General features: G+C 45.2%; 1 protein-coding gene across 1 annotated transcript; it reads left to right on the top strand.

Moving 5' to 3' along the window:
• Positions 1-2,406: 2,406 nt before the first annotated feature.
• Positions 2,407-27,652, top strand: CLNS1A (chloride nucleotide-sensitive channel 1A). Its single transcript, XM_054015801.1, has 7 exons — positions 2,407-2,566; positions 4,593-4,729; positions 8,300-8,407; positions 15,045-15,155; positions 21,907-22,080; positions 23,690-23,774; positions 27,036-27,652. The coding sequence occupies exons 1-6, from the start codon at positions 2,448-2,450 to the stop codon at positions 23,755-23,757; spliced, it is 717 nt and encodes a 238-aa protein (XP_053871776.1). The 5' UTR covers positions 2,407-2,447; the 3' UTR covers positions 23,758-23,774; positions 27,036-27,652.
• The last annotated feature ends 230 nt before the right edge of the window (positions 27,653-27,882 follow it).

The raw sequence follows: 27,882 nt of genomic DNA on the forward strand, positions 1-27,882 counted from the left end.
TCGCTGTGTTTCGTAGGAGTCTATAACATGCATTTCTCTTGCATGTGTCATATTGGGTGGTTTCCTGGAGGGGTTGGGAGGTAACAGGCAAGAGTCCATATGGATGTTGCAGTTGGAATACTGCTATGGGGTATGTGCCCAGTCTGGGTGGGCAGGTACCATAGGTGTGGGCATTGCAGTGTAGCAAAGGGTTGGGTATTGTCATGGGGTGGGGATTATATGGGTAACCGCCAGCATGGGGTTCACCCTATGGCAAGAGACCTAATGACTGGTGGTGCTACTGCCTTGGTGAGTGGGTTCCTAGCAGAGGCGCTGACTTTTGGATTTTCTCCAAGGGGCTGGACCCCTGCTCCACCCCAGGCCCTGCCCACACTCCACCCCTTCCCCCCAAGTTCCTACCCCTACCCCCCCTTTTCCTGCCCCAGCTCCTGCCCGCCCCCATCCCCCCAGCACCTCCTGTATGCTGCTGAATAGCTGATTGCAGCCAGTGGGAGGTGCTGGGAGGGAGGGGGAGGAGCTTATCTGTGCAGCCCCTGGCAGGCAGGAGGCACTGGGGAGGAGCTAATCCATGGGGCTGTCAGTAGGTGCTGAGCATCCACTTTTTTTCCCCCTGGGTGCTCCAGCCCCAAAGCACCCACAGTCAGCACCTATGGTTTCTGGGGGGTGGGTGCAGTTAAGTAGCTGGTGATGGCAGCAGCAGATGTGCAGGGCTGTGACAGCCATGGTATCTCATAGAATAGACTCCCCTCTTCAACATTACTTGTTTTCCACCTTCAGTGAGAGTCAGGACATGTGTACACTTGAAACACTACATGAGCACAGCTGTGCCATTCTAGTGCTTCAGTGTAGACACAACTGCTGGGGAGAGGGGGAGGTTTCTGCTGTTGGTGTAGGTTAGGGTTACCATATTTTGTGCCTCCAAATGGAGGACACTCCACGGGGCCCTGGCCCCACCCCCAGCCCCGCCCACGCCCCCTGCCCCTTCCCCAAAGTCTCTGCCCCCTTCCCTGCTTCCCGCGAACATTTGATTCGCGGGAAGCCTGAAGCAGGTAAGGGGGGGTGTGAGGGGAGGAGGCGCGGCCTAGGCTGGCCCTCCCGGCGGCTCCAGCCTGGGTCGGCTCGGGCCCTGGGGTGCCGGCCCCGGCCCGCCCAGCACTGCTGGCCCCCGGCCGAGCACCCCCGGCCCGCCCAGCACTGCCGGTCCCTGGCCCCCGGCCGAGCACCCCCGGCCCGCCCAGCACTGCCGGCGCGCCCCCCGGCGGCCTGGCGCACCTCCTGGCCCCGCGACCCCCGGCCCGGTCCCGCGACTCTGGACCCCGGCCCGGACCCCGGCCCGGCACCGCGACCCCCCGGCTCGGCACCGCGACCCCAGCTCCCGGCCCGGCCCCGCGACTCTGGACCCCGGACCGGCACCGCGCCCCCGGCTCTCGGCCCCGCGACCCCGGACCGGCTCGCGGGCCCGGCCCCCCGGTTCCCGGCCTGGCACCACGCCCCCGGCTCCTGGCCCAGCCTGGCCCCTGGCCCGGCCCCGCGCGCCCGGCTCCTGGACCCCGGCCTGGCACCAGGCCCCCGGCCCCGCGACCCCGGCCCGGCCCCGGCCCCGCACCGCCGACCCCAGCCAAAGAGGCCCTGGCCGAGCACCACCGAGCCCTCCCTCCCTCCCTCCCGATTTTCCCGGATATGCCCGGCTTTTGGGGATTTCCCCCCGGACGGGGATTTGAGCCCCCAAAAGCCGGACATGTCCGGGAAAATCCGGACGTATAGTAACCCTAGTGTAGGTAATCCACCTCCCCAAGAGCTGATAGTTAAATTAGCACAGACATTCTTCTGTTGACTTAACCCTGTCCACAGTAGGGGGGTTAGGTTGTCTTAACTATATCACTCGTGTGGATTTTTCACAACCCTCAGCAATGTAGTTAAACCACCTTATTTTCGTGTGTGGACTTGGCCTCCTTCCTGTAGGGTTTGTGTGTCTTCATACTCCTGCCCTAGTTCCTGCATGCTCAGAACTGCTGTGGAGATGCAGCCTTCCACTGCTGGTGGGGCGTGGGGCCTGGGCCCTCATGGGTTCCTGGCTGTTCCCCTGCTGTCGGCAGTGGAGTGATCCACCTCCTGGTGTGACCTCACACCCATAGTACCATGTGCAAGTCTGGACCAAGCCCCCCCAACAGGGGAGTGCCCAAGATGATCTGGCAGGAGACCCTACAATAACACAGCAGGTCACGTGACACATACGGGGTGGGGGCACTGGAACACGCGCTGCCCATTGCAGAGCGTAAAGGGGAGGGGCTTCGCCGCGGCCGCTGTGCCGGCCTCAGGGACGAGCACTCCGCCTCACCATAGAGCGGTGCCTAGAGCGGCTCGTTCCTCGCCATATCGATGGCTAGAGTGGCGTTTCCGCTTCCGGCGGCTAGGTTCGGAGCGGCGGGCGGAGGGAGACGGTTGCCATGAGCTTCCTGAAGCGGTTCCCGCCGCCGGCCGAGGGGCTCCGGCAGCAGCAGCCCGACACTGAGGCGGTGCTGGGAGGTCGCGGGCTGGGCACCGGGACGCTGTACATCGCCGAGAGGTGCGGCCCGGGCAGCCGCTGGGGGAGGGGCAAGCGGGGAGCAGCGTCCGGCTGGCGGGGGGAGGAGCGATAGGCCCTGGGGGGGGGTGTAGGGGGGAGCAGGTCCTCGTGGGGGGATCCGGGTAGCGGGTGAGGGGGAAGGAGGCCCTGGCGGGGAGACCTGGCTGGCGGGAGGGGGACGGGGCAGGCCCTGGCGAGGAGACCTGGGTGGGGAGCAGGCCCTGGCGAGGAGACCTGGCTGGCAGGTGGGTTGGCGGGAACAGGCCCTTGTGCAGTGGGGCTGTTCCGTTCTCAGACTTCTACAGTCGGAGCTCAGTGCTCTCCCCTGTCTGGGTGTTTATCTGAGCAGTAGATGTCTGCAGTAGTTTGTTTGGCGTGGAGGCTGTGGTGGGAATCCCACTGATGCCCAGGGCTGCTCTGGGGATGCTCCCTGTGTGCCTGAAGCTCACTGCTGGCTGAGAGCCTTTTGCCTGTTGCCTAGGCACAGTGTGGAGCAGCTCTTCCAGCCTGGCTGTCTGCACCCGGTCCCCCCATCTCTAGGCTATCACAGGATGTTCTCTCTCCATCAGGCCAGGCAGGTCTTCCTGGGCTCTTGTCCAGAGAGAGATGGTCCTTTGCATTTCTATGCACTGCTGTTCCTCATTTAACTGCTGACTATGCCCAGCGCTGTAGAACTGCCCTGGGGAGCTTAGAGACACCCTTCTTAAGTAAATAGCTATCTGTACTGAAATCCAAGTTATAAACCAGGTAATAGTACTGCCGTCACTCTGTCCTGAACAATGTAGCTAGGCCAAGCTAAGTTTTAAGTGTAGACTAGGCCAAAGACGTGTGCTGTCAACATGTATAATGCTGAGTTGCACCCTTTACTATGCTTTCAATAGACTTTTGTCTGAGGCTTATACAAATATTTCTCCCTGCTTCCTCATATAGTGTGTTGGGAGGCTTCTACAAGAGCCATTTATGAGCAATGAATAGAATGAGCCAGTATGCACTCTGATTACATTATTGGAGTTCCACAGTGTGGGAGAACCAGGCGCTGCTGAATACAATGAGGCTTTGGATCCAAGTACAGACTCAGTGCATTTACAGCTGTCAACACTTAAAACTGAGGAAAGAAACAGCTTGCTGATCATAATTAGGAAAGTGATTCCTCACCTCATCAAATCCTGTTTCTTCCTGGTGTCCCATAGAAACTCATTTAGACTTACTGATGTAAGCTGTATTAATGTTGCATTTGTTATCACCACAACTTCAGGAAGATCTTATTTTGTGATGATCTCTTTGTTTTGAAAGATCACAAAGCACTTTACAAACTGAGGTATAAACTATACCGGGGTCGGCAACCTTTCAGAAGTGGTGTGCCGAGTCTTTATTTATTCACTGTAATTTAAGGTTTTGCGTGTCAGTAATACATTTTAACGTTTTTAGAAGGTCTCTTTCTATAAGTCTATAATATATAACTAAACTATTGTATGTAAAGTAAATAAGATTTTTAAAATGTTTAAGAAGCTACATTTAAAATTAAATTAAAATGCAGAGCCCCCCCTGACCAGTGGCCAGGACCTGGGCAGTGTGAGTGCCACTGAAAATGAGCTCGCATGCGTGCCATAGGTTGCCTACCCCTGAACTATCCTCATGGATCAGTGCAGCTACCTCTGGGGTTCAACATATCAACAGCACATCTCAATTCTAAGATTTAAGGACAGAAAATGAATTATGCAGTTTTCAAATTGAAACTGCAGCAGGAATTTATCAGAATGTATTAATCCGAGATGAAACTTGTCCAGAGCACTTGGAATCACACTCAATCTCTTGTAAAAAGTGTTATAGTATATTTGACCATAACACAAGGACCTGTTAGCATAGTTCTTGGGCCTTAGTTCAGTACTAAGTGGGATGAGTGCTGCCTACAGAATCTCTTGCATAGATTTTACTGTTTTTGATTTGTTGAACTTCATCTTTAAGGTTGAGTCACGTGACTCAGAACTTTTTTGGAGTTGTTTAATTTTGACTTATTTTTTTCCAGTCGCCTGTCATGGTTAGATAAGTCTGGACTGGGTTTCTCCTTGGACTATCCCACCATAAGTTTACATGCTGTCTCCAGGGACCTAAATGCCTATCCATGGGAACATTTGTATGTCATGGTGAATGCCAAATTTGAAGGTATGGTATGCCTATATTGTTACGTACTTTTCTTCCTTTCTCTTGTAGCTCAGTAAACAACTGAAATGAAAATTGTCTCACTGTAGGGGTAATTTGTCACTTGAACTGTCCATTATGAACAGTGAGGAAATTGGGATTTAAAATTCAGGCCTTGTCTCTTTTTACATTTTTATTTCAAACACTCTACCTCGTTACTTTCCTTTTCTTAAAGGCTGTGCCTTTCCTGGAAGCCTGACTGTGCACTGATATTCTAGTCACTTTTACTATTCACATTTTCTATCCTGCCTCTTGTTAAAATGTACAGCAGGAGAGTATTCCTATTAAACTTCAGTTTTTAGTTGTTTCTGCTCTCTTGATCCTATTTAAACAGAATAAAAATCTGCTTATCTGCTCCTTTGATACTTGTGTTCATGTCCCTTTTCTCCACTGCTTCCCCTTACTCTACTCCCTCCCTTCCTCTGTATAGTGAATGGGTGTTTGCATGCCTGCGATTTGAAATTACACTGGAAGCCTTCATTCAGAATTCTTGCACACATGTAAGAGCAGTTCATGTTATGAGGCTTATTATTGAATCTTTAAAGCTGTCCCACAGAGTTTTTTTAAACAAACTTAGGCTTATGCCCTTTTTTGTTTCTTCATGATCTAGAAAGGAGACCTGAAAGTTTTGGTTTTTTAAACCCTTTTAGAAATACCATGTTTGAGAAGTCTGCCCTTCTGGGGGTGCTTTTGGGAATTTTGGAACTCATATATGATGATCTTCTGCTGAAAGGGCAGGGTGTTGGATTCTTTAACAAAAACATGTTTTCTCCACAATACTTGTCCTTTGCAGTTAAATAAGTGCTAACAAAGACAAACTAAAAGTAAGTTTTAAATAGGCTGACTAAAAATCTCTCCTTTCCCCACTTTCCAGTCACTTGCTTCAGCTTTCGGCTTGTTAAAGATTCCGATGTCATGACTTTACTTGTAATAATAAATACTCTATTTAACAGTCTTCCTGGTTAGACAAGATATGGATTTCCACTTATAAAAAATGTTTTTGGGTGGAGTCTTCTGTGCTACTTTTATGCATCTTAAAGAAGCAACAGTGTGTGCACAGTTAATATTTTTTTGCAAATTTCCTTTTAAAGTTTTTTTTTTTTTTTAAGTGCTTCACGAAGAAAGAAGTCCACTAACATAATAGGAGGTCCACGTAGCAAATTAGGAGGGAAAGGAATGGTTTGGTAGCTAAATTAAGTGTCCCAGCTTTTAAAATGTCTGTTTAAGGTATATTTTAAGGACCGTATTGCTTGTTAATACAAAAAGACAGTAATTCCATTGAACTTTCTTCAAATAGTGTGTGAGGGAGAAATGGACAATGTATATTTTTTTATTCCAGTTCTGTAATGTATCTTTTTCTAATGTTGCGCGAATCTAGGTTAGAGAAAAAATGGTATATAAACCTCTTGAATTAAAAAAAAAAAGAATAAATAAAGGTAAGCTCTTAGTTTTGGCATTACCACATAGGAACGTAGAGCCGCTTCTACCTGGAGAGATTCCCCTGTGTTGTAACATCAATCTGACTAATTTTCTATGCAAACTTAGGCTACAGTAAATCTTCTGTAGTCTGTGGAAACCTGAACAATTAGTTTTCAAGTCCATTCCTGGTTTGCAACACAGTATTGCTGCTTTCTGCTGCATGGAATTCAGGGCATTAAAGTAAAACCAAACTGCTTCAATTATTGCAGGAATTTCCATGTTTTATGTAGCATGGCTGGGTAGGATCCATAGTATTTTCTCTGGAAGCTTTTGTCACACTTCAAGTGAGTTGTGTGTCCCTGTGAGCATCTGTGTGTTGTTTTATGAAGGGGTGAGCTTGAGATTGACATAACTGAGAACAGGCAGCTGGGCACCACAATTGCAAGATGTGCCTGCTGATGTCAGCCTGCAAAGTGTTGGGAAGTCTCCTTGAATGCTTTATTTTTGGGGGCAGCCAGTGGACACTCTGCTGACTTGTTTTGAGTTTTGACGTTACTACATTGCAGAGTTTCTGGGCTCTGGTGGTACAAGATGCTCTTCATGGAAATGGATGCCTTGCCGGACTTATTCCGCGTTCCTTTAGAAAATCTGTAGTTCCTGGGACGTGGACTTAGTTTGTACCCCTTTGCTAAACCTTCCAGATACAAGGCTTCATGTCACAGCCATCTTCCTTATTGTATTTATTTCAGTAGATGTAAAAATGCAGCAGGCCTCAAACACGTGGGTTTTCAAACTTATTGCACTGAGACCCCCTTCTGAAACAGAAATTATTACACAACAGCAGGAGGGGGACCGAAACCTGAGCCCCGCTGCCCCGTGATGGGGGCGAGGCAAAGCCAAAGCCCTACTGCCCCAGGCGGGGGGGCCAAACCGAAACCCAAAGGCTTCACCCCCGGCGGGGGGCCTGTAACCTGAGCTCCGCCGTCCACAACTGAAGCCCTCGGGCTTCGGTCCTGGGAAGTGGGGCTCGGGCTTCGTCCCACGGCCCCAGCAAGTCTAACACCAGCCCTGCGACCTCATTAAAACAGGGTTGTGACCCACTTTGGGTCCCGACCCACAGTTTGAGAACCGCTGCTATAACATGAATCTCTGTAGAGTTTTTCAGCACTGCTGCTTAGTTATCCAGAGACTTCACTCCTAGAAGTCATGAGGCACCCACCCATACCTGCTCCTTGGAGGCTGAGCATGCTTCCTACCCACCATTTCCACCACCTGTGCCTGCCTAGCAAAAGGAGCAGAGAGATCAGAAACTGAACATGGGTTAACTCTGCCGTTACTGGGCCAATCCAAAAAGCTGATTGATTTCATGGGGACTGTATCACAGCACTATAAAATAAACATGGCATATCAAGTAATTACTTACACTGTCATTCTTACAATTGAAAACAGAAATGTTTTGAACACAGTTGTTTTTAAGAAGAGTCTAGGTCAGTTTCCTTGACCAGAGTGGACTGTGGTTTCTCTTATAACCCTTGATGCTACAGTACAGGGGGAGAAAAAATCCCAATCCACATTGGTCAGGGAAGCTGCTAGACTGGTAAAAACAAGCATCCCCATGTAGATGAGTGCCTTTTTCTATTATCGTTTTAAAGCCATGCTATAGGCTGCATTTAGAAGAGAAACCCTTGCCCCATTGTGCTCAGTGGGGACACTATGCTAGAACCTTGCTTGCAAAAAATATGTAAGTATGGTTATAGCTCAGACAGTTATGATCCCAGCATAGACATGGACGAAGTCATTTATTTGGGCCTGCCTATACTACAGATAAAACTAAGGCAAAGGGGCTCAATTACAGCTCTATTCCAGGGTATTATGGTGGTTAACATCCTATAAATTTCTAAGAGGCAGCGCAGACAAAGGCCTTAGCCATGTTTTGCCTGTGTTCGTTATGTGACTTTAGTTCTATTACGGGACACTGGTACTTTCGCTGCATTTCGGAACTAGGTCCCTGACTCCGTTATATATGTAATATGTATGTGCATTAAAAGAACAAGTGGGCCAGAATTTGGGGAAATGCAAACATTTAGATTTCTTTTAAACACTTGAATTCCTTAGAGGCAGAGCCAAAAGAAACTCCCATGGCTGAAGGGGAAGAGGAGGAAGACAGTGATGATGATGAACCAATTGCAGAATTCAGATTTGTACCCAGCGACAAATCAGCCTGTAAGTAAAGAAATAAGATAATGGTATAGCTCTTTTTGTTAAGAGATTCAAAGCTCTTTACGAACACTGAGTTAAGCCTCCATACCCTTCTGAGGTAGGGACATGACGTATATGGGGAGTTGAGGTACGGAGAGGTCAAGTGACATGACTCCCACTACCCTTTGGTAACTACTGGACTTCTGCCTTCCTAGAAGTATCCTTAAGTACATTGTGCTTAATTTATTGTCGTTTTAGTATCTCAGTTAAGGCTGGGATGTGTTGGGCAGCCAGTTTTCGGTGAAAATTCTAGTACAGTTGCAGTTTGTAGCTGAATAACATTTCTAAGAATAACCCAGATTATATCTGCTGAATAATATTTCTGAGGGTACGTCTACACTTACCGGAGGGTCCGGCGGCAGGCAATCGATGTTCTGGGATCAATTTATCGCGTCTGGTTTAGACACGATAAATCGATCCCGGAAGTGCTCACCGTCGACGCCGGTACTCCAACTCGGCGAGAGGAGTACGCGGCATTGACGGGGGAGCCTCCCTGCCGCGTCTGGACCCGCGGTAAGTTCGGACTAAGGTACTTCAAATTCAGCTATGTTAATAACGTAGCTGAATTTGCGTACCTTAGTCCGAAGTGGGGGGTTAGTGGGGACCAGGCCTGAGACTAACCAGACTATATGTCTGCAACTCCTAATTCATCTGCAATGCCATTTTACTTGTGTAGCAAATGTGTTCATTAACTACTGTTAGTTTAATCTCTCTTATGGCAGTCTCTCCATACCGCTAATAACTTTCATTGCCCATTTCTGAACCTCTTCTAGTTCCCCTCTATCTCTTCTGAGATATGATGACCAGATATGAACACAATATTGCAGATGAATGAGAGCCCTTGAGCTATGGAAAGTGATTTCAGTATTTTTCTATCATTCCTTATATGTACCAACACTGTTTTTTCTTTTTTGACTACTGCAAATTGGGATGAAATTTTCTGTAGGGGTGAAACCTAGGCTTTTTGGGTATTTATAGTGAGTCTAAACCCAGCAATGCGTAAGTGCAGGGGGGAAAAAAAGGTTTACATTATGCCTATTCTCCTAGTTTTGTTATGTGTCTCTGGCATTCCTTGGTCGTCTTCAGTCGTGACTAAAGAGAATTTTTTGTTGTATGCAAATGTTGTTGTTCTCTGCCTGTCCACTTTCCGATCATTCAAAAATATTAACCTCCCTGTCCTAGCATGGGTTCCTGGGGCATCCAGCTGTTAACGTCTTACCATGCTGAAAACTGACCTTTTATTCCTACTCTGTTTTGTCTCAGATGGTTTCTAATCCATGACAGAACTTTTATCTCTCATCCTGTGATGACTTAACTGACTTAGAGACTATTAAAGGAATTATCTAAAAAGCAGTAACTTAATTTGCTTGCAAGTTTGTAATCTTAATATAGTGTAACTTTTAATTTTAATTCAGTGGCTGCTTTAATGAAGGAGAATTCCTATTTTCTTCTCTCTGATCTCCTCTCCCACCCCAGAACCTCCTGAGTGTTGTCATGGTGTATTGGACTGGAGGGGTTTTGTTACTCTGCCCTTTCACCACTCCTGGATGCTGCCATTTATGCTGCCATATTACTATCCATCCTTTGATTAAAACAAGTATCTTTGTCACATCCCTACTAATGTATATCTGCTCTAGGATTTATTTTGGGGGAGTTCTGTGGTCTATGTTGTCGGAGAATAACAGAGTTCTCACTTTTTGTTTGGGTACAGCAAATCAGATACTTTATTATCTCTCTATCAATTGCATAGAGGGAGAGAGCTAAACAGGTCTCTCAACAGGTAAACAATTACAGCAAGCATTTATACCTTTTGTTACAGACAATAATGAGCAACAGCTGCATTTTGTTTATACACAGGTCATTCTGATATCTTGTTTTGCTCACTAATGTAGACTCTTAGTCTACATTCCATATTATCTACAACTTCTCCCACAGTTCTTTCTCACTCGCCTCACACATTCCTCACTTCTACAAATCTCGCGTTATTAGGGTTACAGTTAGCCTAACTCTTGCTAATGAACTGTCATGCATTGCATCCCCTTCCTGTCAGTTCTTTCTCTGCTTCCACAACCCCCCCCTTTTGTACTACTAGTACAACAAACATTTTTCAAATCTCTATTTGCATTAAGTCTTGGAATTCAGATTCTACTTCAGATGCTTCAACCTTAGGGGTTTTGATTGGATGTAATGACAATGCATGATGAGCATGGACATGAAAGGTATTACTATTATTATGTCCTTTACAACAACAATAACATACTCCTACACTAGCGAACAACAACACAAGCAATAACATTCCCATAGCGATAATACGATGGGGTTGTTGTACAATCTTAGTCATATAACACAATACATCATACTTAGTACATAAGGTGGATACTCTATAAGCTGTCTGAAAGGCAAATTTTGAAATCGATCAGGTACTAAACTAGTCCAATTAAAGGGTATCTGGAACCTAAGGACTACTTGCAGAATTCTAGCTGCAGGCCAGTAAATAATATGATTGCCTGCAGTGGTAATGAGATTAAAATGTATGTTTTGCAATGTAGTGGCTTTAACATACACACAGCTATCATTAGCTTGAAAAAAGTAAGTGTCCTGTTAGGGTAGTTCCTTGTCCCCTACCCTCCCAGCAAACGTAGTCATGAAGAGTAACAACTGCTCCTGGCTTCAGTTTACGGATACACTGAAGCTGTGGGGGTTCTAACGTCCATTGACTCCCTAACCCCATCCAAATGTCAGATGTAATCCCAGGAGCACTGACTAGAAATCGATTGGGCATACCAGGAAGTCTAATTTCCCAGATGTCTCAGTGAATTACCCAATCCCACATGCATCCTCCCCATGGACCCGGCAGGATTCGGTATGTGGGAGCCCACACCCTCCCCCAACCAGTCCATATGCTTGGAAGGAGCACTGAGAACGTCTGCACTTCCACCCAGAAAGTCTCCAAGTATGTCTCCGTGGCCACAGATCAGATGGTACTCCTGATGTGTCTGTAAGGGCAGTGAGCCAAGCCTGATGCTCTAGATCATTCCGAATGGCCATTAGCTGGTCATTCAGGAAATCCTGAATTTCTGAACATGCTAGGTCCCACTGCAATGCCTTCCCAGCCTCAGTGATATTCAATACCATCTCTGTCAGCAACTTCTGGGTCATAGAACATGGGGCGGAAATAACATGTAACTCACCAACTCCAGCCTGTACCTGGGTTAGTTGTGCTCCAGAAACAAAGCCAATGGCCTTCTCTAGTTGTCCCAATTTCTCATCATGTTCTTGGTTCTTAAAAATATTCCAAACTGCTGCTGCACTATTGGCCCCATCCCATAGGGATCCGGTCAAGTCTCTCTTCTTTCTAGAAGAAATAACCCAAGCCCTCTGTTGTACTAATCTAATGGCAGCCCCCTGTGAGCAATATGGGTATGTAGAGGTAATCTGGAAACTGGATAAGGGCAATGAAAATTTAACAGTCCCTAGTGTAGTGTTAATCACAGTCCATTGATATCCTAATACATCTCTCTTTGGTGTAGTACTATACCACATCTGTTGGTTGAACACCTTTATGTATTTCCAGGAGGCATTGATATTAATGGCATAAGAAGGGGTGTATTGCAATAAGGTACAGGTCACATTATTAGTCACTGGAATAATTTCTATGCAGGTAAAATTTCCAGTGGCAAAACAAACTCTGGGTATTTGTTTAATTGTTCACTAATTGGGTGACCAAATAACAATAAGGGCCTCTCTCATTTAACACAGTGCAAATTCCAGGAACGTTCGCTATAGAACCCATCAATTGCAATTACAGATTCTTGGGGTTCACTGGTAGTGATATCATATACTTTTATCTCCACTGATCCATTCAATTGTTCGCTTATTTGGGATATCCTGAACCTTAAAAATATTTTTTTTCAAACAATATTTAAATAAATCACTAAAGTGTGAAGGCCTTTGTCATTGGTTTTATCAAATATATGACATTGTCTGTATTTGGATGTGTTACAGGGGTAATAGTATAATGGAGGAGATGGCAGGGGCAATGGCAACAAGGTGCCTTTGGTACTTATCATTTAAAATCCAATTAGGGAGGGCAATACATGCTGAAGGACTTATCCAAAACACAGGGCGCAGCCTGTAGAATAAACCCCAAAATCCAATCAATACCACGTTCCCAAGCATGGGTCCCACAAGTTTCTTCACCAGGGTCAGTTCTTAATGTCTCTTGTAGTCAGGAATCCCTGGACTTTGTGGTTTCAATGAAGCAAATGTTCCTTCTTCTCTTTTCCTGAAACAGTGTGGTTTAGCATCATTCAGGGGAGAGGTTACTAGCACATCACCCTATAATGGTTTTGCTTCTTCTAGAAAAACCCAAAGGCACAGTAGGTCTGTCAGTGGACAAGGGAGAGGTTACTAGCACTTCACCTTGTCTTTTTTTTTTTCTTTTTCCTGCTGTCCAGAAGGCACAGCAGAGCTAGAAGGAGAAATAGGCTTATCAGTCGGAGAGCCCTCCTGAGGTGGAGGGGTCTTTTTACAGTGAGAAGCATGGGTCCAGGCAGGTAGTCCTTGGCACTTCACAGCGGTGTTGGTGGTTAACAGGACTTGGAAAGGGCCTTTCCAGTGTGGAGCCAAAGCAGTTTTTCGTTGATGGACTTTACTTAGACTCAGTCTCCTTGTTTCAATGAATGGCAGGGCTGCTAGGGTCTTTGGGTAGCACTTCTTTTATCTGTGAGAAAAGAAACCTAAACACATTTCATTAATGCCTGGCAGTGTTTTGCAGATCTCATAGTTGCTTGGGCACATTCAAGCCCCCCTTTGTTTGGCTGTCAGCCAAGTCTTAGCTGTGGGCAGTGCCCTTGGATGGGGCCAGCATCTTATCTTTGGACGGAGCTTGCTTGTTATTTTTTTTTCAGTTAACTCGTTCTGTTCTTTTTCCTTTTCCCCTTCTTGGCTTCTTTTAACCGACACAGGAAACTTCCACTCTTCACTAATACACCTTTTCCCAACAATGAACACATACACATTGCCATTATACAGTACATTAGTCTTATTATTCAATGTATGCCATGTACACCCTTCCAGTAAAATAACTTTATTACAGAGCTTTGGAGCAACAAACCAGGACAAGCACACCCACTTTTGAGGAGTCCACTCGGTACAATTTCCAACTTGCTTCCTCTCTTGGGAGGGCAGTTCTTTTATACCCTGAAGTCTCCTGGGGCGTCTTTTCAGTGATTCCAGTCCAGGCCGATTGCCTGTGGCTTCTTCAGCGTCCCCAAACCACGCCGGCTCCAGGGTTGCAAAAGCAGACTGTTGGATCTCACTGGACAGTTAAGCTTTGCAAATGTAATCTCAGCACTGTAACTTGTATTGCTTTTGGTTTGACTATGTCTGTATTTTTTCACAGCCAGCTGGGGCCGAAAGCAGTTTTTCTTTGTGCTTAGCCTGGTCTGCATTGATCCTTGACCTTGAACGCAGATTAACTTTCTCTTTTTCCGTTAGCCCACTGTGGGTCGGATCTCCTAAAAGATTCTCTAGTTACCGGGCTTGCGTTAGAGTAGTTCTGATCACAAGCCAAAAGACTTCGCAAAGTACTCTGGGCGTCTTCCGGTCTCTCTCACACACTCTCTCTCACACACTCTCACACACACTCTCTCTCTCTCTCTCTCTCTCTCTCTCTCTCACACACACACACACACACACACACACACACACACACACACACACACACCCTCTATTCCAGGTACTATTCCCACGTACCTCGATGCATCACTCGAGGCGGTAACAACCCCTCAGCTCCGGTGTGTACCTATGTACCTCGCATATGCATACAGGGGGCAGCAAACAATTCCCCTAAGCCGCTCTGCATCTGACCTTGCTGCACAGTCAATACGTTCGGATGGCGTGAGCCCAACAGGGACAGACGGCCCCATGGACAGTCCTCCTCCGACACCCCAATAGAGATATTGAAAGATCTCTTACCTCTGTTGTGGCGCCATGGGGTTCGAAGGGGAATGATCCGTAGCAGCTGCCGGTACCTCTGCGGGCGTTGCCATCCCGGACGAGCCCCCAGATTGTCAGAGAATAACAGAGTTCTCACTTTTTGTTTGGGTACAGCAAATCAGATACTTTATTATCTCTCTATCAGTTGCATAGAGGGAGAGAACTAAACAGGTCTCTCAACAGGTAAACAATTACAGCAAGCATTTATACCTTTTGTTACAGACAATAATGAGCAACAGCTGCATTTTGTTTATACATAGGTCATTCTGATATCTTGTTTTGCTCACTAATGTAGACTCTTAGTCTACATTCCATATTATCTACACAAGGTCGCAACAACTTCTCACACAGTTCTTTCCCACTCGCCTCACACATTCCTCGCTTCTACAAATCTCGCGTTATTAGGGTTACAGTTAGCCTAACTCTTGCTAATGAACGGTCATGCATTGCATCCCCTTCCTGTCAGTTCTTTCTCTGCTTCCACAGTGTTACACAGGTCAGACTACATGATCACAATGGTCCCTTCTGGCCTTGGAGTCTCTCTCTAGAGCTGTTTTGTGCATTCACCAATGGGAGAATTCTGTGTGGTTTGTTTTTACAGTGGAAGCTATGTTTTCAGCAATGTGTGAATGCCAAGCCCTACACCCAGACCCTGAAGATGAAGATTCAGACAATGATTACGAAGGAGAGGAGTATGACGTGGAGGCCCATGGTTAGTGATATACTACCATTTAAATACCTACCAACTTTTGTGTACCTGGAGCCTCTCTTAGAAAGCTATTCTCAGGTTAAGCATTGTATCTATTGTGCGTGTGTATTTTTAAAAGACGTTCCTTGGCTGTTACTGGTATCATCTACGTTTAAATAATGTTTTATATTGTAGTTTTGGGGCATAGAAGCTCAGAAATGAGCAGAAAATCACTAATCAGACTACAGAGTGTTAGTTGGAGTTCAGCAAAAATCCTACCACAGCCTTGTCTGTATTCTCCAAAGCATCAAGACATTAACTGACAGCAGCCTTCCCCCTTCCCAGTCAACGAGCTAATGTGATTTCAGCACCTACCCTATGGCTTGATCACTTTGTTTAACACAATGTAGTGGACTGTTAGTTTACACACCCTCTGAGTCCCTTGATAGCACCACACTAGCCTTCTCTACTTGACCTGTCTGGAGGCTCCCCTCTGATTCAGGCTCCTCCTGATTCCAGAGGTATGACCTGCAACTTGCTTTACTAGGGGATGGGATTCTACTTGGCAATAACTGCTAGGTGGTTCCAGCCATGTTGTGGAAGAGTCTGTGGTAAAAGGCCCTGATTTAGCAAAGCACTTGAGCAAATGCTTTATTTTAAGCATGTAAATTATGCCAATTGAAGTCTGGTCCAGAAATAATAATAAAGGGAACTTTCAGGGGGAGTGTGTGTGTGTGTGTGTGGTTTTAGAATTAGGAAAGGTAGGTTCTGTTCTCCACTATGCCACAGTTTTCCTGGAGACCTTGGACAGTTGACTTCTGTTTCCTCCTCTGTAAACCGGGAAGAAGTATTCCTAACTATTTTGTAAAGTTTCTAGCAATTTGAAGTTTATTATAAGCTTGGTTTAAGTGACTCTCCCTGGGTCACATAGGAACTTTGTGGCAAAAACTGGGATAAAATCCAGTTCTCCAGGACAGGATTCAACAGCCTTAACCATGAGACCATCCCCTCTCTTCCTGAAATCCCCCTGCCTCATTCACGACACATCTTCCAACTTCTGCAACAAAGGAGGCGGGGCCCCTACAGACCACAGCCTCCTTCAGTACACAACTCTGATTCGTTCCCTGAACACCATCAATCCTGTGCATCTTGTGAGGGGAGATAGTATGTGGTCATGTAATTAAATATTGTACTAGAATCCAAATGTTTTCAGAAAGGGCATGAGCTATCACTGGCAGCCTTAATTCTGTGCTAATTAATTTTTTGTCATCCTAGTTTTTTAAATAAAGAAATGTTTGTTGGTAAGCATTAGTGGTCATTTAGGCAATTGTAGTTCTCACCAAGGTTCGCAGTTTGTATGCAGCTGTGGCTAGGTAATAATCGAAAGACCTAGCTTTTATGCAGTGCCTTTCATCAGTAGATCTCAAACAGCTTCACATCCTTATCCCTATTTTACAGTTGGGAAACTTAGGCACAACGAGATGAAGTGACATGCCCAAGGTCACTTAGCAAGCCAGTGACAGAGCTAGGGATAGTCCTGTCCAGTGGTCTTTCCATGTGATTCTGCGGTGCTACTCCCCCTCCTGGATGTTTTGTTATAGTGGAGTGGAGATAGTGGTCATGCTTTGAAATGTTTGCAATGTCTGTGTAGTTGCTAATAGGGCCAGTGAGAGAAGTCTCATCCATGGTATGCGTCCCAAAACCTTGACCATTTCATTACATAGTTAGAGATAAGATGGGTGAGATAATATCTCTTCTATTGGACCAACTTCTGTTGGTGAAAGAGACTAGCTTATGAGCTACGCAGAGCTCTTCTTGAGGTCTGGGAAAGGTACTCAAAGTGTCCCAGCTAAATGCAAGATGGAACAGGTTATTTTGCATAAGTAGTTAACACGTTCTAAAGGACCTTTCAAGGTGAAGCGGCCCTGCAGTGATAGGACAAAGAAGGGGAGCTGCTATGTTCATGTTGTAAAAAGCCATAAAACCAATGTTTTTGTTAAGGCCATGATAGTTAGTGTCTAGCAGAGTTATGAATTTAAGCTCCCCAGTTCATCTTTTGAAGGAGTAGTACAGGCAGTGGCGACCTGTGGAGGGAAGGGGGGGCAAACGGGCGGGGGGGGGCGCGCCAAGGCCAGCAGCTGAGGAGATGAAGGGAAGAGGCAGCGCTAGAGCCTCTCCTCTTCCAGCCATGCTGCCTGGTGCATGGCCAGAGGCTGCCTGGGATGTGCATTAGTGGCTCCACATAGTAGGGGGACTGGAGCAGAGCGCCCCCCCCCCTTTGCCAGGTAATGGGGGATGGGGAGAGCCCGGGGGCGGGATGGGGGTGAGTCGTCAGGGGGTCACATGGGTGGTGGGCACGGGTCACCTGGGGAGGTCACATGCCCCCTTTGTGTCCCTCTCACTAGTCACCTCTGGCAGGTTTCCTTTGCAGACAAGGACTGAAAGGTTGGATATGAAATAATCTTTTTGTGAAATGTGTTCGCCAAGGGGAGATAGTGTTTTTGTTTTTTACCATGTGTTTTATGTGGTTGTCACAGTAACTTTAAGCATGTGAGAGAAGACTGGCATGTCTCTCCTTCTCCACTCCCTGCCCCACCATTCCCCATGATGTGTAGCACGTAGCGCCCGTCCCCCCGTCCCGTCCCCCTCCACACACACTTCCAATTCTCCTCCCCTTCTCATGAAGCCATTAGTTTGCACTGTAAGAAGTTGCTCCTTGCTATCTTCTTCCCTATGCTGTAGCTTACTGGAGGGCTCATGCTACCTGGGTTATGTAGATTTTAAGGTCAGAAGGGACCAATATGATCGCCGCAGAATCTCACCCACCCCCTCCTGCAACAAACCCCTAACATATGTTTGAGCCATTGAAGTCCTCAAATTGTGGTTTAAAGACTTCAAGGAGCATAAAATCCTCCAGCAAGTGACCTGTGCCCCACACTGCAGAGGAAGGCGAAAAAACCCCAGGGCCTCTGCCAAGCTGCCCTGGAGGAAAATTCCTTCCTGACCCCAAATATGGCGATCAGCTAAACCCTGAGCGTGTGGGCAAGACTCACCAGCCAGACACCCAGCTGCATGCTGAGCTGGGCCGTCACTCCCACTAACCTACCTCCAGTTGGGACTCCTGCCTCTGCTTCAGCCAGACTTCGCCAGCCATATCTCGAGTCCACCCAGTCCACACCACCTCCAAACCATTCCCCTCCCCTACATGCATCACTTCTGTGTGGGATGGGATGGCTGGCCACAGTATATCTTCACTATTCATTTTCTGGATTCTAATTTAATGTTATCTTCATTCACCCCCACACCAAACGCCAGTTCACATGGAGACATCCTAAGAGGAACAGGGTGTCCCAGGTTCCAGAATACGTAGTAGGCAAGGAAAGTCTCAAACCCCTGCAGAGGGGTAGGGGTATGGTAGATCCCAGCACACACACCTGCATGGAAGAGGAGAACTCTGCTGATATGACCTCCCACTTGAATTCCCAATTTCTGCTACCCTACATAGAATCATGGAAATGTAGGGTTGGAAGGGACCTAGAGAAATCATCAAGTCCAACCCCCGTGCTGAGGCAGGACCAAGTAAATTTACACCATTCTTGACGGTGTTTGTCCAACCTGTTCTTAAAAACCTCTACTGATGGGGGATTCCACAACCTCCCTTGGAAGCCTATTCCAGAGTTTAACTACCCTTATAGTTAGAAAGTTTTTCCTAATGTTTAACCTAAATCTCTCTTGCTGCAGATTAAGCCCATTACTTGTTCTATCTTCAGTGGACACGGAGAACAATTGATCACTATCCTGTTTATAACAGCCTTTAATATATTTGAAAACTGTTATGAAGTCGCCCCTCAGTCTTTTTTCAAGACTAAACATGCCCAGTTTTTTTTAACCTTTCCTCACAGGTCAGGTTTTCTAAACCTTTTATCATTTTTGTTGCTCTCCTCTGGACTCTCTCCACTTTGTCCACGTTTCCTAAAGCATGGCGCCCAGAATTGGACACTGTACTCCAGCTGGGGCCTCACCAGTGTTGAGTAGAGCAAGACAGTTACCTCCCGTTTCTTACATATGACACTCCTGTTAATACACCACAGAATGATAATTAGCCCTTTTTGCAACTGCATCACACTGATAACTCCTATTCAATTTGTGATCCCCTGTAACCACCAGATCCTTTTCAGTGGTACTACCCCCTAGCCAGTTATTCCTCATTTTGTAGTTGTGCATTTGATTTTTTCCTTCCTAAGTGCAAAGTACTTCACTTATCTTTTATTGAATTTCATCTTGTTGAATTCAGACCAAGTCTCCAGTTTTTTCATGGTGGTTCTGAATTTTAATCCTGTCCTCCAAACTGCTTGCAACCCCTCCCAGCTTGGAGTCATCCAGATTTTATAGGCATACCCTCCACTCTGTTATCCAAGTCTCTAATAAAAATATTGAATAGTACCAGACCCAAGACTGACCCCTGCACTACCACACTAGATACACCTTCCCAGTTTGCCAGTGAACCATTGATAATTACTCTCTGAGTATGGTCTTTCAACCAGTTTTACACCTACCTTATAGTAATTTCATCTAGACCATTTTTCCCTAGTGTGCTTAAGCTTTACTAAAATCAAGATATATCATGTCTACTGCTTTCCCCCATCTGCTAGGCCAGTAAACCCCGTCAAAGAAGGAAATTGGATTAGTTTGGCATGATTTGTCCAACCTGTCCCATCTTCTCTCCTCCCACTCCAGTTAATCCCTAGATAGATTTATGGAGGATAGGTCCATCAATGGCTATTAGCCAGGATGGGCAGGGATGGTGTCGCTAGTCTCTGATTGCCAGAGGCTGGGAATGGGCAACAGGGAATGGATCACTTGATGATGACCAGTTCTGTTCATTCCCTCTGGGGCACTGGCATTGGCCACTGTCGGCAGACAGGATACTGGGCTAGATGGACCTTTGGTCTGACCCAGTGTGACCGTTCTTATGTTCTGACCCTTTCCGTCTGAGATGAGTCCCCCAAGCTTTCTTCCCTCTTCTACCACCCATTCCCATTTATCTTCTGCCCTTGCTGCAGACCCAAACGTCACTTCCCATATCGCCAACTACTTTTGCACCCCTAATCACCACTCCCCTCCCAGTGAGCATTTGCGTGAATAATTGATTTTCTTTTCAAATATGGTTTCAGCGTCTTCTGAATATTCTGGTGTACACAGATTACATTTTCCAAAATAATAATTTAAGAAAAACTTAGTGAACATTTAGGAAAAATCTTCATTCTCCGATTTCTGCCCAAGTAGCAGGCTCAGGGCAGTGTTAATAGCCCCCATGAGATGTTCTCAGCTGAATACCCCATGGAGTTGAATACAGCCTGAAACAATAGCTCTGAGACTTGTGAACTGCTCCATTCATGTCTGTGGGTGTTCTTTTCCCCACTCCCTAGTGCTGGAGAGTTTTTGATACATTGGGCATACCCATTCCCAGCTCTTCACGCCAGTCTCAGCAGTGTCTTCTTAGTGCCTGTTCTGAGCATGCCCATTCTAAGCTCCACCCAGAGAGGCAGGACTTCCTCAGATCCCAGCTCACATGGGGCAGGGTGTGTGGGGGTCAGACCTTCATAGATGTGCTGAGATGCCCCAAATACTGGCACAAAACAGGGGAGAAAGGAGTGGAGCACACACAACTCTGGGATGCAGGGAGGCCCAGATCCCAGCTCACATTGAGGGGGTAGGCAGCAGGAGCTCAGGACCCCTCCCAGTAAGGCAAGCCCCCTGCAGAACCTGGCTCCCGTGCGGTGAGCTGAAAGGGGGGGGGGGGGAGTCAGACCCTTCTCACCCCTAATCCTTCAACTTCACCACCCCCTAAAATGCGGATACCTTGCCATCAAACATTTGCATATCTAATTTTTTTTTGCAAAAATACATTTTCCCCAAAATTAAAAAGAAACCCTGACAGACAGATTTTAGCAATATGCCGTCCAGCCTTTTCTAGTTTCTGCCCAATGCTCAATAATTTCATTAGCATCTCATTTAGCATGAGATGGTTTTGATGTTCTACAGTACAGTAGCAAAATCTTTGTCAAATAAAGTTTTAATTTGATTTTCCCCAGTGGGCTGGTAGTTGCCAGGGTAACCCTTGATTGTCTGAGATCCTGGTGTAAGGATCTGCACCCTTGTTTGATCTCTATCTGTAAGCACAAATCAGTTGCCAGAATCTGTCAACTTAAAAGGCTGTTATTTTGGGAGGGACCTGTATCTAGGGAACCCCTTGGTGAAATGGCCACAGATTTGGTCTACTAACGGAAACCTGTGCTCTCATGAGGCATGGGCAAATTTCAAGGCAATCTGAGTAATTGTATTGAATTTAGAGCACTTAAAATATTTGGGCTTTAAACAGAACTCTGATCTGAACCTTAGCAGGGCTGTCACCTGCTATAATGCCTTGCAGGAGCGTTTAGGAGAAACTCATTGATTGAAGCACTTAGAGATCTGCAAATGAAATTGCAAAATGCTGTTCGTTAGAGAGTTCTTTTAAAAGCATTTTAGATAGTGTATGGATTTCTTTCTAAATTGCCTATTCTTGTCAAAAGATCCTGCTGTGTAGTCAGTGCTAGTGAATCCTTTTCAGTTTGACTCTTACTATTGGTTTAAAAATAGCCTACCTGGTTAATAAATAAGTACGTGTTACCTGACCCCGTCTGGAAATATCTTTTTAAAGTGGTTTAGTATCTTGTAGGCACTTGCTGTGTTTATAACTTCATATCTGCTAAATGCAAATTTGTCTTTGCAGAACAAGGACAAGGCGATATCCCTTCCTTCTACACCTATGAAGAAGGGTTGTCACACTTAACTGCAGAGGGTCAAGCCACTTTGGAGAGATTAGAGGGCATGTTAGCTCAGTCTGTCAGCAGCCAGTACAACATGGCTGGAGTGCGAACAGAAGATTCAGTGAGAGAGTTTGAAGGTGAGACATGCCCCTTTCCCCAAAACTACGTATAGTAATGTTTCTTGACCCTTGCTGCATGCTTCTTTATGTGGCAGTAGCAATGGTGAAATTGGCTTGTGAGCAATAATATCATAAACTTCTGCGTGTGTTGGGAAAAAGAAGCCGGTTTTACGGTATAAATGGTGAGTAATAACATGATTTGAAAAATTACTTTGGTGTGTAAGTATTTCCATTATCATTTAAAATACCTGTTTTGTAGTTTGATCACTGTTACACGCTTTCTGAATGCAACCTTAGCAATCTGGAGACAAATATTAGAAAATATGGGGAAAAAGCAGTGGGTTATTAAAATGTTGGCCATTTAATCTTTAAAGGGTAGTACCTCTTGCTTTTCCCTGGGTCAGAAATGTGCAGTGTGTGTCTCTGAATATAGGCTTGCACCAGTTCAGGTAAGATTTTTAGAGTTTCTAAATATTTATTGAACCTATGTAACTAAGATTGCCTTTTAAACCGGTCTGTGAAAGTTTGTCTTTAGCCCATCCTTTCTCTAGCCGAGCAAAGCAGTATGGTAACGAGGTATATGTGATATGTTGCAGTAATTGACAGCTGAGTGACTTTTCTTTAGCGTTAACTCTGCATTTTCTTTATTTTTCCATAGGTTAACTTAGTGTGTGTTTGTTCCACAAGTTTGTGGATTAAATTACATTTGTATAAAAATGTTTTTATATGATCTCATTTGTTCTTGTGAAATCTCCCTTCATCTCAAAGTTCAGTCTGGATTTTGAACCCAAAGTTCAGGATGTTGGAAATAAAATGGACCGTGTATGGCACAGCTTGGACCTACTCTTAGCAAGCTTAGTAGCCTTCCTGGATCTTGTTGTAGGGTGACCAGATGTCCCAATTTTATAGGGACAGTCCCGATTTTGGGGTCTTTTTCTTATATAGGCTCCTATTACCCTGCACCCCCTGTCCCGATTTTTCACACTTGCTGTCTGGTCACCCTATCTTGTTGGCTGTTGCTCTGTTCTTGAAGAGTGGGTTGGTTAGTTCAGTGATAGATCCTTGGCTGCTGATCTTCCGAATTTTTTTGAGATTTCTTGACACTGCAGCTAAAGTGACTAATCCTGACTTTGCTCAACATGATGGCTTTACATGGGAGACTAACGAGTGTGGTCAGACGTTCTTAGAACAGGCTTTAGATTCATTTTATTTGAGACTAACCTACTTCATATACACCTGCAATGTTATGCTTTCTAATCATGCCTTTATCTCAATTGCAGGGGTCTAATGTTCAAATCTGTGAACCAAATAAGGGTTCTTGCTTTTTAGAAAAAAGCTTTCTTAGGAGAGTAATAGAAAGTGCAGCTTAACAACCTTGCATCTCTTTATAATGTGCAATTTAGTGACTTAGTATTGTCTGACTGACATTTTAAAAAGCGGTATTGCTAAGAGTACGTGAAATAGGTCTGGGGAGTTGCTGTGTTTTCAACTTGCCTAGAATACTGTCAACACAATATTAGTATCGCCTGCATCACTAATCTCTCGCCAGCAGAGGGCACTGACTTTATGCACAGTGTGTTCAGCTTGGGAGTGCTGCAGTATTTCATTGCCTTGGCTTTGTTTTCAGATGGGATGGAGGTGGACACAGCACCAGTGGTTGCAGGGCAGTTTGAAGATGCAGAAGTTGATCACTGAGGAGGATGTATGCTGCTGTAAGCTTAAAACTTCAGTTATTTTTTTTTCTACCTTCAGTGTGAGGCTCTTCAGTCCTGCAGAGCCGTATGCTTTTGTAGTTTGATGAATTGAGAATTGTCCATAAGTCCCTATGTTAAATTACTTTGGAAACCATTGAGAGTTCTGTGAATAAACACGGGATTGTATCTTGTAGTAAAAGAAGAACTATAGCAAATTTTAAAAAATAAATGAAGAGTTTATCAAAACTATGGAAAGGAGTTAAACTGTCAAATGAACAGCCAGATCAGGTTAAATTACCTTCTTATTCAGGCACTGACCTTACACACTTCAAGGAAAGGTAGATTAGGCTGTTGGTAGATCTAGATCCTTGGGTCACGTGAATTGTCTGATCTCGTGAAGTCTCTTGGAAGCTACACAAATACTGGGTCCATTGCTGGGAAGTTACTGTCCCTGGTATCTGTTGTTCCCCACCCCCTTAGCATGCAAGATTTTCCAGACTGTTCAAGGGGGCAGAACTCTGTGGCAAGTCCATCTCTTATTTTACTGTAGGTGGAACAGGAATTCTTTCTTAGTGGGGGTGTCATTGAACGCTTTCAGCTTTGGAGCAGGTCTAGAAATAAGTCTGTTATGTCCCCACTTCTGTAATGTCACCCTGCCTGTCTGTTCAAGGTTAGTGGGATAACAACGTTACCAGTGTTTCTCAGCTGGGGGTGGGGTGGGCAACAGTTTAATCTGGGAGCAGATGAGATGAATTAACTTCTGACATACAGACTCTCACGGAGCTGTACAAACCCAATGCAAAGTTGCCTGCCTTCCAGCCTCTGCAGCAGCCATTGAGGTAGCCAGCCATAGGAGCAGCTTACAGGTGCTGGCAGCAGGGCATAGGCTTTAGCATCTCTGGCCTGCTCAGCCCAGAAGTAAGAGCCTCAAGAAGCCACCATTAGACAACGTCACTCCAAGCAACGTGTCACCCTGTGGGGAGTGGGGGAAAAGGAGGGGAACAACAAAGTAATAGAAAGTTAGTGGCTGAAAAAGGACACGTGAAAATGAATCAAAAATAATTGTTAGCAAGTGTAGGAGGCAGGCAGGCAGCTGTCCCGAGAGGAGGCTGGGAATCACTATGGGGTGCTGGTGTGGGGACCTCAGTACATGTGTGACTTTCCCACCCTCTTCTCCCCGCACTACTCATTCTTCCTGTGTGCTGCTCCTTGCACATCTGAATCAGCACTTCCTACTATCTGGGGGCTTTTGAATGTCCCCCTGGTCACATACTGATCCTGGGAGGTTTGGCCCTCAAGTAAGTTTTCATTCTCCTTCTCCTTTGCTGTAGGGACTCGGGCTCTGCCTCCCTTACTCTTTGCCACTCAGAGGTATGTAACCGTCCCTGCCACCATCCTGAAGCACTGAGTGGTTCAAAGAGGAACTATTACGGGTACAATCAAGATTCTAGTTACTCTTCCATTTATGTCCAGATTCCTCGCTCTGTATCAGGGATACCCAGGGAATCTACACCTTGAAGAGGTCCGCTCTTGTTACCATAAAGATGGTGTTCCTAGAGCTGTGTTTTCCCTCCAAGGGCTATCAGTCCATGGATTAAGAATCTAAAGGCAGGTTTCCTTTGTGGAAATATTACTGCAACCATGCTACTTTCTGTAGTAACATTACCACCAAATGGTCACATTGTAAACTGAGCTGGGTCAGGCTGGGTTAGCAGTAGAATTGGAGGCATCTACGGGTGCCTAGGAAGTGGTATTGTAGGGCTTATGGGTTGGTGTGTGTTGGGTTTTTTTTTTGTGGGGGAGGGGTGTGTGGTAAAGTTCTGTTTAGATGACCAAAAATCGTGCGGGGGGACGGTGTCAGGGCTTTCCCTTTGTATACCCCCATAATGCTATTTGAAACAGTATTACGTGAAAGGGCCCTAGGGAGCTTTTAGTTTACGTGGACCAATTAATGTGCAATACAGTGCTTTAGAAATCACTACACACACTCACACCCACCCACCCACCCATAGTCTGCATTACTGCTCTGTGAAGACTAGCCCTTAGGTATAAGCCAGGGAGTAGGGACTGTATAAACAAACTGCACTGGGAAGGGGGTCAAGTCAACACAGATTGGGTAACCTTCTGGTCTTTGTTGGATAAACACTGATTTAATTTTTTTGTATCCAGATGTTTTATTGATGTTTATCAGCTAAAACCTAAAATGAGATGCCTTGTGTATTGGTAATTCTTTTGCTGGCAAAGCACATTGTTACAATATCTTCAGTTGGCGGTACTCTTCCTGAGTCTATACTGTACATGCCCCAGTATGTTACAGAACATTGTGTTGCTAGAGTTAATTGGTTACGCTATTCTTTGCTTCCTGTCCTAAACTCTGTTGCTGTGCAGTTAATCAGCAGCTCCAGATCAGTGGTGGATAAAGTGATCTGTGTATGTAGTGCTAAGTATTACGTCACTTCATAAAGCAGTTGAGAGCTTTGGGTATGAAAAGCCCTGTAATGAATGGGTCACCCGGTTGGTTTGCTGATGTAATTTTAACCAAGTTCAAAACACAAGAAATTATAAAGTAACTCTCAAGTAATCACAGAATTCATGGGAAGAACAAACAGCTCTTTGTCTCTGCTAATCACCATGCTAACAAGTTTATGGCATGTGGGTTACTGTAATAGAGGAAGTTTATTGAGCAAATCATTTTAGATTTAATTCTTTTTAGTTTCATTAACATTGCAAGCAGACTGAACAAACAATCTGCAGGAACATCACGTCCCAGTGATTCTTGAGAAAGCAATGAACCACCGTGCCTCTGAAGTGACACTAATGTTGCATGTCCCTGTTCATTACACAAATGAGATGTGACAATTGCCTGACGAAGCTCTTGGAGACGTGTTGATGATAAAAGTGTGAAATTGGTACTTAGTCTTGTCAAAAGAGCACTTTTTTATTTATGCCACTTACAAAAGTTCACATTTTGTTCAAACAATTTTGTATACATTAAACTGGCAGTTGTTGTTCCCTTCCCATACACACATTTGGTGATGTTGATTTTTAAAGCAGTAGTAAGCATATAGGGCCTGATTTTTTTCAGACCAGCTGATCACTCAGAACTCCCACTGAAGTCTGTGTGAGCTGCAGGTGCCCAACCCTTCTGCAAATCAGGCCGGGATGTGTTGAGTGAATAGTTATCCCCTGCTGTTGCTAGCAGCTGTTCAGAGACTTCTTTGTAAAGATTAATAACTTCATTAACGCCAATTATTTAAACCTGTGTCTTGTATCTTTCAGATTCCTCTTGTGGCACTTCCAGAATAAGCTGTAAAACTGAAGGCATTGCAGTGACTATTGGGAATTAACCTCTTTAATAACTTCTCTATTAATGACCTAAGCATGGACATCTACGTCTGTAAATGCTTTTATAGATGTGCTTAAAACAGAGTTTGACATTTTTGTGACCACCGTGGGGTTTTTATTTAAAAGATAAAAACAATAACACCTCTTATCTCATGCTTGAATGGGGCTAATCATGGCTCGTTTCTAGGAAGCCTTTGTAGGAATTCTAGGAATTAAGAAACAAAATTGTAATTAGAACAGAATTCTAGGTTGTCCTAGAATTTGTCCATATTTTTATATCTGTTTATCCCCTGAATCAGCCATGTCTGATAGAAACAGGAGTTTAGTAAAGAAAAATAAGGTCAGCTGAGGATGCAAAGCAAAACTAACTAAATGTTTAGCCCTCCAAGTAACTAGCTTTATCTATTCAGGTCTTGTCTGTCATTTTTTTACTGACAGAGTTTGGGTAGGGGAGAGGCTAGAGTGAAGTCCCACAGATGAGACTTGTTTTGTGTCTTTGTAATAAACATTAACAAAATTGTTTAATAAACTTAGACTTTTGTATCTCACAATCCAGGCTTGTGTTGCAGCCTTCAATCATTTTCTTTGGAAGATTCATTTAGATGCTCAGGGCCCTTCTTGGGCAGTTCTCATTTGTGTTTTTTGGGAGGGGTATTAAGTGCATCCCTTAAAGGAGATGTTTTCTTTGAACCCATTTTAAGTCTTGTCTACATATGGGATTTTTGCACTATTGTAACAACACTGATGCAAACCCCCAGTATAGATGCACTCTACTAAGGGT

Source organism: Malaclemys terrapin, chromosome 1 (genome assembly GCF_027887155.1).
Source record: "Malaclemys terrapin pileata isolate rMalTer1 chromosome 1, rMalTer1.hap1, whole genome shotgun sequence".
NCBI lineage: Eukaryota > Metazoa > Chordata > Testudines > Emydidae > Malaclemys > Malaclemys terrapin.